The following is an 11064-nucleotide window of genomic DNA, read 5'->3' as shown; positions in this document are numbered from 1 at the left end:
ACACACACACACACACACACACACACACACACACACACACACACACACACACACACACACACCAAAAGTGTCAAAAGTAAAAGCAGAAGTAGACTAAGTCCATGGTGTAAGTGCAACGTTAGCACACAATATTACACCTAATGTGGTGGAAAAAGTTGCTGTTAGTGAAAAACTAAAAACCTAATGAGAAGCCACCACAATTTTGATCCATTCAGTACACAATCAGCGGACCGAAAAACAGGCACACGACACTGGTCTTCCTCAGTGACTCTCTCTCTCTCTCTCTCTCTCTCTCTCTCTCTCTCTCTCTCTCTCTCTCTCTCTCTCTCTCTCTCTCTCTCTCTCTCTCTCTCTCTCTCTATATATATATATATATATATATATATATATATATATATATACTGTCACGTCACATACAGTGCCGCCAGTTAGTATTGGCACCTTTGAAGCTTAAGCACATTATGGGACATATCTCCAGACAACAAATAATAAGGTCAACCATGATTTTTCTATAGATAGCTTGTGGCTGATGCTAATTTTAAAAAAATATCAACAGCAATGAATACTAAACTACGAGAGGGAAAAAATTGAAGAAGGTAAAGCTCCTGGAATCACTGGTATTGGCACCCTTTACTGGATACCATTGTGGAAACCTAATTTGACTCAAATATGGTAGATAACACATGGGAATCACCTTTGACAAATTGCTTTTGCCCATAGGACATGAATTAGGCAAGGATTTTTTATATTTGTGTTTTAAATAGCCACCTGTTACATCTTGTGCGTCTTTGACAAATGTGAAGACAGATGGGCTGCCTGAGGACACCACAAATACAATAATTGGCAAAAACAACACCTCCAAATAATTAAAAGGTCATCTTAAAAGACCCTATTATACCATTTCCAACACTATGATGTGTTATTCAGAAATCTGCCAAACAGGGAGCTGTTAAGATCATCCTTGGATATGGAGTTAAGGGAAGAAATGATGATAGTAGTCTGTGGAAGTCGGTGCAAATAATGACAAAACACAGGGTCTAACATCTACAGACCTGAAGGTCAACTTTGAACTGTTTTGGGAAGTTTTTTTCAATAAGCATCACAAGTTAAACACTACACAAAGTTTTGTTTTTTGGTTGGAGGCAAAGGCAGACCACATTGCTTCATGAAAGTCATAAAAGGGAACACCTGAAGTCTGTATAAGAGAATACAGGGAAAGCACAGTCATTTTATGAATGTTTTAAGGTCAGATGAAGCCATAGTACAGCTTTTCAATGATGCACACAAACAGCATGTTTGCATATTCTGCAAGAACGTCTTTAAGGAAAAGGACACCCTACCAAAAATCAAGCACGGTGTCAGATCTATAATATTATGTCACCCCATTGATGCATTAGGTATTGGAGGCTTTGACCATATCACAGGTATCATGACAGGCATCACAGGTATCATCATTTACAGGAAAATGTGTAATCATGTGCAAGAACACTTGGTTTGAGGGAAGATCATGTTCACTTCAGCAAGACAAAAACCCAAAGCACACATCCAAATGCACACATCAAAATGCCACTAGAGAAGTGCAAGAAGCTCGTAGATGAATACCAAAACCTTTGGAAGCTGCTTTTGCTGTCTAATGGTGTGAGACCAATCTGTTAAGGAGGGGTGCCAATATTCATGGACATGCCCTTTTTCATGTTTTTGCTTGAAATTACAAAATGCATTTGGAAAAAAATACTTTGCTATTCTAAATATCATTCAACATATATCATTGGACATTCAATTAAAAGATCCTGTTGGTAAAAGTTGTTTATATTTTCATTTATTTATGGATATAGGCTACTGCACATTTTGTAAATAAAATTAAGGGGTGCCAATACTAACTGGCGGCGCTGTACACACACACACACACACACACACACACACACACACACACACACACACACACACACACACACACACACACACACACACACACACACACACACAATGTGGATGTGTCTTTATGGCCTGTACTTTGCTGTACTGTGGCCCAATGGTCAAAGAGTTGGACTTAAGATCAGAGGGTTGCAGGTTTGAATCCCACCCTTCCACTCCCTCTATCACTCCATCGCTGAAGTGCCCTTGAGCAAGACACCCAACCCCACACTGCTCTAGGGACTGTAACCAATACCCTGTACTTAAAAAAAATAGCTGTAAGTCACTTTAGATAACAGCGTCAGCTAACGGTAGGGACACATAGGAGGCGAAGCGAGCGAAGCGAAGAGAGGCGAAATCCAACCGTCATCAGGTCGCCGCGGCGAATCAAATGGAATGGAACAGTTATGTTGTTGATTTGATTGGGCCGCGGCAGGCGAATTCGCTCCTCATTTGCATAACATTAAACTTTCTTTAATAATTTCGCTTCGCTTCGCTCCTGTTCGCTTGCCTTCGCCTCTCTCATAGGAATGAATGGCAAAGTTCGCAAATTCGCGTGTATGTGTCCCTACCGTAAGTGTAATGCAATGCATTGATGTGTGTGATGCTCTATCCTCCTGTGCTGCCCACCATGCCAGGTTGCTGAGGTGTGTGTGTGTGTGTGTGTGTGTGTGTGTGTGTGTGTGTGTGTGTGTGTGTGTGTGTGTGTGTGTGTGTGTGTGTGTGTGTGTGTGTGTGTGTGTGTGTGTGTGTGTGTGTGTGTGTGTGTGTGTGTGTGTGTGTGTGGTGAGTCATATTGGAGACCATCATGTGTAATGAGTGTATTAAAGCTGGTCAAGCTGGTCTCCCACATGCCAGCATGATGCACCAGATACATCTGATCTACACCTGTCGTAAGTGCCTGTTTGTGTGTGTGTGCGTGCGTGCGTGCGTGCGCGTGTGCGTGCATGCGTGTGTTTCCAGTGTGCTGAAGGATAACAGATATGGCAGTGAGTGGACTAACGGGGTCTGTGCATGGTCATGTACAGTACGAAATAATCGTTCATGAGAACATTTATTTTAATGACTATTCAATACAAAATTGAATTCTGAATTTCTTGTCTTTTGTTTCTTGACTGTGATGGACCTGACAGAAGTAAATACAGTATAACATGCAACCTTTTTCTCAGGTCTTAGAGCAGTAGTTCTCAACCTTTTTTGAACAAACGCCCCCCTTGGCCTCATTCCAAGCCTCCCAACGCCCCCTTGACCTCATCATAACTTAGCTTGACAACGCCCCCCTTAGTATTAAAAAATTAAATGGACTAATGCCCCCCAATGGCGTCTAAGTACTGCCCCCCTCTCAGCTGGATCCTTCTCAATGCCCCCCCTAGAGCTCCCCAACGCCCCGTTGGGGGGCTGTACTGCCCCCATTGAGAAACACTGTCCTAGAGGATAAGGACCATGTGCATGTGGTGGACTGGTGGGGTCTGGGCGAGGTCATGTACAAGATGATGTGTGTAACATGTAGGTGTCTAACATTTTTAACAATATTTTGGGGCTTTTATGCCTTTATTTGTGACGGGATGGTAGGGGTGGGCAGTATGGCCAAAAATGTATACCTCGGTATAATTTTAGCCACGGTATATATCACGGTATTTTACATTTGTGTAAAATTTAAGCATTCCGTCGCAAAATGTACAAAACACCTTTTTTTTTACTTTTGCATTTGCATTTTTTAAACATTAGCATTTTTGGAATGTGTGTGAATTCTTGCTATTCAAATCTTTTGAAAACAAACAAAAACTGTGCAAAATGCATTTTGCAATGCAATGCAATGAAATAGGCTACAACACTGTCAATTTCACCAAGTCTAGAAGGGGTTAAACTAGGAAAGGGAGGGGTGTCAAACTGAACATGGATTTTTTCCAATAAATCGTTCATTTGACCTTTTTTTCTATTTCTGGAGTTGCTGGGGGTAATTTGGAAATGTGTGCTTGCATCTGTGATTATGCCAAGCCTAATGGTTCAGCTGTTAATATTAAAGTAAAAGAAAAACGAACTTTCACATGAGGCAGCTAGCAATGCATTGTAGGACTAATGCATTTCAATGGCAGCTATCACTGCAGCAGCGGTTAGCGTGCTAACGTTAGCGAAATCGCTAAATCACATTTTAAACAGTGAACATTCATCTAAGTTACTAACACCCAGCCAGATATCGTGAATGATATTATCTCACCTGGACACAGTAACATACAGCAAGGCTGGCGCAAATGTAAAGCAACCAGTAGCACATAGATTTAGCACATTTCTGTTGTCAGACACCAGCATTGACATGAACGACTTGGGCTGTTAGCTTGCTAACTTGCTTTTCATACACCACTGTACATTAAATTGTGGAGACCAGAATCGAAATCACATACAGTTAAAAACAATAGTTCACTACACTAACTATACATTTTACACTTAAAGCTTAAATGAAATTGTGCTTCTGTTCTACAACCACATATTCTTTTGCTACTAGGAGAGACAGTCGGTGGATGTTCAAAACGTTGCCTATTATTGCCATCTGCAGGACGCAATGCGCTATGGCGGTAGAGCGGTATGGACAAAATCCATACCTTGGGGGACCCCTACAGGATGGTGAGAGAGTGTGACAGGAAATGAGTGGATAGAGAGACGAGGAAGGATCGGGAAATGACCTCAGGACAGAATCAAACCCGGGTCGCCGGTGTAGCAGTGCAGTGCCCTACCGTTTGAGCCATGGCAGGGCCGGTATCTAACGTATCCGTATCTGTATTTCTAGGTCCTGGAGGATAATGACTATGGTCGTGCGGTGGACTGGTGGGGTCTATGCAAGGTCATGTAAGAGATGATGTATTTGTAACATGTACACTCTGTAGGTGTCTGGTGGGGTCTGGGCGTGGTGATGTACGAGAGGATGTGTGTGTAACATGTGTAGGTGACTATGTAGGTCTCTAACATGTTATATCTGTATTTCTAGGTGTTGGAGGATAATGACTACGGTCGTGCGGTGGACTGGTGGGGCCTGGGCGTGGTGATGTACGTGTAACATGTAGTCTCTGTAGGTCTCTAACATGTTATATCTGTGTTTCTAGGTCCTGGAGGATAATGACTACGGCCGTGCGGTGGACTGGTGGGGCCTGGGCGTGGTGATGTACGAGATGATGTGCGGCCGGCTGCCCTTCTACAACCAGGACCACGAGAAGCTGTTCGAGCTCATCCTCATGGAGGAGATCAAGTTCCCGCGCACCCTGTCCTCCGACGCCAAGTCCCTGCTCTCCGGACTGCTCATCAAGGACCCCAACAAGAGGTGAGCAGAGAGAGAGAGAGAGAGAGAGAGAGAGAGAGAGAGACAGAGAGAGAGAGAGAGAGAGAGAGAGACAGACAGACAGAGAGAGAGAGAGGGAGAGAGAGAAGAGAGAGAAGAGGAGAGAGGAGAGAGAAGAGAGAGAGAGGAGAGAGAGAGAGGAGAGGAGGGAGAAGAGAGAGAGAGGAGAGGAGGGAGAGAGAAAAGAGAGAGGAGGAGAGGGAGAGAGAGAGAGAGAGAGAGAGAGAGAGAGAGAGAGAGAGAGAGAGAGAGAGAGAGAGAGAGAGAGAGAGAGAGAGAGAGAGAGAGAGCGGTAGAGTGTACACTGTAAAACATTGCAGACGGTTAAACCTAAAAAAGTAAGTTGCCCTGCTGCCTTACAAATGTAAGTTAACTCGACTTGAGAAAACCTACAGTTGACCTACAGTTGACTTAGCGCTTTACGTTTAACTGGCTGGCAATGTTTCACAGTGTGTCCGTGTGCATGTGGTGGGGGTTAGTGATGGGACAGGGATGGTGTTCAACAAAATAAAAAGAGAAGAATAACTTTTCTTAACGATGACTTCAGTTTAAACCTTCAAATCTTGATTGAAATTGTGTCTTTGCATTTCTGTGTGTGTGTGTGTGTGTGTGTGTGTGTGTGTGTGTGTGTGTGTGTGTGTGTGTGTGTGTGTGTGTGTGTGTGTGTGTGTGTGTGTGTGTGTGTGTGTGTGTGTAGTGTGTGTGCATCTATTACAACACAAAAAAGTATCCTTGAAGAGTCATGCATATCCAGATGTACAGTACAGCTTGTCTTCCTCTTACACACACACACACACACACACACACACACACACACACACACACACACACACACACACACACACACACACACACACACACACACACACACACACACACACACCACTCATCTCTCCCCAATCGTCCTACGTATGTGCTCCATACTAGAACAGGTGTTGCTAGAACAAAGCCATGAGCACTCCCCGCCTGTTAATTGTTTCATGTTTCGAGTGTTTCTTCTGTATGTTTTTGTTTTTCGGAGTTCTTTTCTTTCTTTTTTTGTTCTTGTCTGATGTGTTTTTTTTTAACTCTGGTGTGTCTTTGTTTGTGTGTTTGTTTGTTTGTTTGTTTGTGTGCATGCAGACTTGGAGGTGGGCCAGATGACGCTAAAGAAATCATGCGGCACAGCTTCTTCACAGGCGTGGACTGGCAAGACGTGTACGATAAGAAGGTGAGTGGAGTGGAGCTAGCTAGCGAGGGCTGCTTTCATCCTTGTCTCTGTGTGTGTGTGTGTGTGTGTGTGTGTGTGTGTGTGTGTGTGTGTGCTGCTTTCATCTTGCAGCTGTTCAACAGCGCCAGTTGTGCTAATAACGCCTTTCATTCTGTTGTCACAAAGACTTTATAGGAGCGGAGAAATGCACTAGTACTCACATACTGTATGTATACTATGCATGCACACACACACACACACACACACACACACACACACACACACACACACACACACACACACACACACACACACACACACACACACACACACACACACACCAGACAAAGATGCACGCTCTCACACACATGTATACACAAAATCTGGGACGTACGTACACACATCTCAACACACGCACGCGCACTCACAAAAGTGCACAAACACACGCGCACACACACACACACACACTCTCACACACTCTCACACACACACACACACACACACACACACACACACACACACACACACACACACACACACACACACACACACACACACACACACACACACACACACACACGTTTGTAGGTGTTTAATGCATTTTAATTAATAATATGCATTGGGTGCCTTTAATGGGATGGCCTGCTTCTAGTCACATGCTGCTGGAAGGCAGAATGAGAATGAGTGAGCGGGTTGCACACGTGTGACTTGTGACACTGTAAACCGACTTGTAAATCAAACACAGTGTGACAAAAAGGCTGATAGGAGGTGACAGTTCGCTGCTTGCATCAGGCCTCATGCAAGAAACCTACTTGGTATCTATTGTGTGTGTGTGTGTGTGTGTGTGTGTGTGTGTGTGTGTGTGTGTGTGTGTGTGTGTGTGTGTGTGTGTGTGTGTGTGTGTGTGTGTGTGTGTGTGTGTGTGTGTGTGTGTGTGTGTGTGTGCTCTCTTTAATGCAGTGAGGATGTGAAAGCCCTGTGGTGTTAGGCAAGGCTAATACACTTTGTTTATAGATGCACCGTGTACACACACACACACACACACACACACACACACACACACACACACACACACACACACACACACGCACGCACACCTCTGTCTGTAGTGTAAGTGTTGTGGTAGTGCAGCACGGGGTGTAAAGAGTGGCCCTCTAGCCAGGCCCCAGGTCACTGGCATTGTCACCACAAACAAACAACAGCGCTGCATTGACACCTAGCTTACACTCTTCTCACATCCTCTTCTTTCTGCCACACTGTCTCTCTCTCTCTCTCTGTCTCTGGCTCTGCCTCTCTCTCTCTCTGGCTCTGCCTCTCTTTCACACACACACACACACACACACACACACACACACACACACACACACACACACACACACACACACACACACACACACACACACACACACACACACGCACACACACACACGCGCGCGCGCGCGCACCCAAGCATGCACACACATACACAAACTGTATTGCTTACTCTCTTATCTTAAAACTTAACCTGGTGTTGATTCTCTATCTGTGTCCACCCCCCTCCTCTCTCTCTCTCTCTCTCTCTCTCTCTCTCTCTCTCTCTCTCTCTCTCTCTCTCTCTCTCTCTCTCTCTCTCTCTCTCTCTCTCCTTGTGACTGCCTTATAGCTGATCCCTCCCTTCAAGCCTCAGGTATCTTCTGAGACGGATACCAGGTACTTTGACGAGGAGTTTACGGCTCAGACCATTACAATAACTCCCCCGGAGAAATGTGAGTCCACTCTTTCTTCTCCCATCCCTATCCTCTACACTGCGTGCAGAGTTATTAGGCACACGTTTTTTTAATCCCATCGTCCATTTTATGCATATGTTCAAGCTGTATGACCATGACAGCATTACAGATAATGCACATTTGTGTTAGGAAACATGATGTGATCTAAGCAACCCATAACATTATATTAGTTGTGTAAAATAGAGAACTTTTTTATCCTGTGGGAAAATGGGCTTCAAAAGAGATCTAAAACACAGCTTTTTTGATGGATGAATCGTGCAAAAAATCCAAAGCCTTCATTAGGAAGCATGAGATTTTTTAAAAAAGTTCTGTCAGAGGATCACATCAGAAAAATAATCCATTTAATTAATTTTGTGGTTGCAAAATTTATTGACGCATTGTGTCCTCCCTGTGTTATACATCTACTTTGCAAATTGTAAACATTTAGAAGGTACCCTGAAATATTACTTAGTTTAATTTTCAATGTATTATTCAAACTAAGTGTGCCTTAACAAATGTATTCATGAACTTGTGATATAAACATTATAGAATATATAAATATTATTGTTCATTTTGCTGTCTGTGACATCAGTTTGCGTGCTTGTACTTATCTCTTGTTTTCCCGCAGTCGATGAAGACGGCATGGATTGTATGGACAACGAGCGAAGACCACATTTCCCACAATTCTCCTACTCGGCCAGTGGGCGGGAGTGAGCTACGGGTGGTGGAGCATCACGCCGTGTTTTTCCCCTCATGTATGGTTACCATGGTTACCAACTGGACCATCAGCTTCTGACCAACCTCTCTGTATCTCTCAACTGGAGAGACCCCTTCCCACCCGACTCCTCCACACACACACACACACACACACACACACACACACACACACACACACACACACACACACACACACACACACACACACACACACACACACACACACACACACACACACACACACACTCTTCCCCCTCGTTTATACTGCTACTGGTTGCACTGATGGGACAGGCAAACTATGGTGTACTCTAGTTTTGTGTTGCTGTTTTCTTTTTTGGGGGTTGTTTTTGTTTTGTTTTCTCCCGTTTTAGTGTGCAACATAGTGTGTTTTGTTGTTTTATACACTGAATTTCTTTGGTTTGTTAATTTATTCGATTTTATTTTCGATTTACTTTCTGTTTGTTTGGTGAGTTTTGCAATTTCTCTCACCGTTATAGTGTAGACAGCCAGTGCGAAACGGCTGTTCGCTCCCCCCCCCCTCCACGTCGCTGTAATGGAAACTGAACAAAAACAGAACTGCCTTATGCACTTCGTCTCTCTCGGTCATGGAAAGGTGAGAGGCACCTGGCTTCAGATTCACAGGAGGTGTTTTTGTTTGATCAAGGGCAGAATTTAGTCTTTCCTGGTCAGATTAAAACATTGTAGAGTCCCAACCGGTCCCACCTGGTCCCTCTAGATCCAGCCCAGAGAAACTGTAAAATTGGTGGGGGCGGTGGAAAGAATCCTGGGTGGGGCAGGCGGGGAGTCTGGTCCGAAGTCTCAAAGCGAGTCTCTTCCGATACAGTATATTGGTTGGAGCTCAGTCAGTGCCCTGTCAGATCTTTAAATTTAGCTGTAGTTGGTTAGCTTCGTAGCGTAGCGTAGTGTAGTCTTAGAGATTTTTTTAGAAACTGCCAGATATATGAAAAATAAATAAATAAATAAATAAAACAAAATAAATTGAAATAAAATAACAGTTTGCTCAGGCTACGCAGATGAGAAAGAAACCAACACACAAACCTCTCTTTTTGTCTGCTATCAACTCAAGTAACAGGTACAGCAGCTTTAGTCATGGGTGGGGTGGGGTGGGGTGGGTTGGGGTGGGAGGGGGGCATATTGTGGGTCTAGGGGTCTAGGGTCAACTTACAGGCAGGGGACCTACAGTACACTTACGGTACAAACGCTACACAACTCAAAACCTCTCCGTTTTACTCAAAAGGACAGTGGCAGTTCAGATAAGATACAGCGAGATTCCTACCAATGTGTTTTTATTTCCCTCGCCTGCGTGTGGCGCTGTATAGGCTAGCGGGGCTCACACATCAGTGTTGTTCCTGTAACTTTCCTGAAATCGCTAGTTTAGTCTACTTGTAGACAGAAAGGCAGGAAGGAAGCAACTCGTCTCTGATGCAGTCCGTGGTTGCCAGATATGCTTATTTTGTTACAGCCTCTACATGTAGAAAATAGGGCATAAAAAGCGTCTTAGGCATCGGAGAAAAACCTTGTGGCTTTTCCGCAGCAATCCTGTGAATCCAAGCAATGCATTACCTTTCCATGTTGTTCAAGGTACAGTTCTTCCCATTTGCAAACAGTCTTAAAAAATGATTCCATACACCAGAATAATGCAGATGAACAGAATCCAGGTACCAAGGCTTCCACACCTAAGTCGCTAACAGATAAAGTGTCCCTTAGACGATAGTATGTAAATACGCAAGGCTTTATTTTTTGACATATCATTGCTAGGAGAAGAAAAGAACACCCAGCCCTCCTTTTTCCTGTCATTGTATCGATAGTTATTAAATAATGTTAAACAGTATTCAGAGTGCACCATGTACAAACACACACAAACACACATGAAGAAATGTGAATGATGGGGAAGGGGCGGGGCAACATTCAGAGCTGTTACATTAGAATGATGCCGGTGTTCCGCAAGAGGTGGGGCTTAGTACACATGGGTGGGCTTAAGGGATCAGCTCGTTCTGTGATATTCAAAAGTGCAATCAGGAAAAAAATGACTGCTTGCTGGGCAGTTAGGCTGTTACAAGGCTTAGAGTTTATTAAAACAAAGTGGGTGATTTGGGGGTGGGGGAGGGGGAGTTGCAAGGGAAATGGGAGGGAGATAGATCATTTTT

The 11064-nt window shown here is 44.0% G+C and overlaps 1 protein-coding gene across 3 annotated transcripts in view; it reads left to right on the top strand.

Annotated features, from left to right (window-relative positions):
• akt3a (v-akt murine thymoma viral oncogene homolog 3a) overlaps positions 1–9877 on the top strand; it is a 220154-nt gene extending 210277 nt beyond the window's left edge. For all 3 annotated transcript variants that reach the window (XM_063190875.1, XM_063190874.1, XM_063190876.1), the window contains 4 exons: positions 5013–5227; positions 6368–6455; positions 8077–8179; positions 8808–9877. In XM_063190875.1, coding sequence (XP_063046945.1) covers positions 5013–5227; positions 6368–6455; positions 8077–8179; positions 8808–8893 — 492 coding nt within the window. In that variant the 3' untranslated portion in view covers positions 8894–9877. The remainder of the gene's footprint in view (positions 1–5012; positions 5228–6367; positions 6456–8076; positions 8180–8807) is intronic.
• The last annotated feature ends 1187 nt before the right edge of the window (positions 9878–11064 follow it).

The sequence above is a fragment of the Engraulis encrasicolus genome, chromosome 24 (genome assembly GCF_034702125.1).
Source record: "Engraulis encrasicolus isolate BLACKSEA-1 chromosome 24, IST_EnEncr_1.0, whole genome shotgun sequence".
In the NCBI taxonomy this organism is placed as follows: domain Eukaryota; kingdom Metazoa; phylum Chordata; class Actinopteri; order Clupeiformes; family Engraulidae; genus Engraulis; species Engraulis encrasicolus.
Note: the sequence above shows the minus strand (reverse complement) of the source record. Positions and strands in the feature narration are given on the sequence as shown.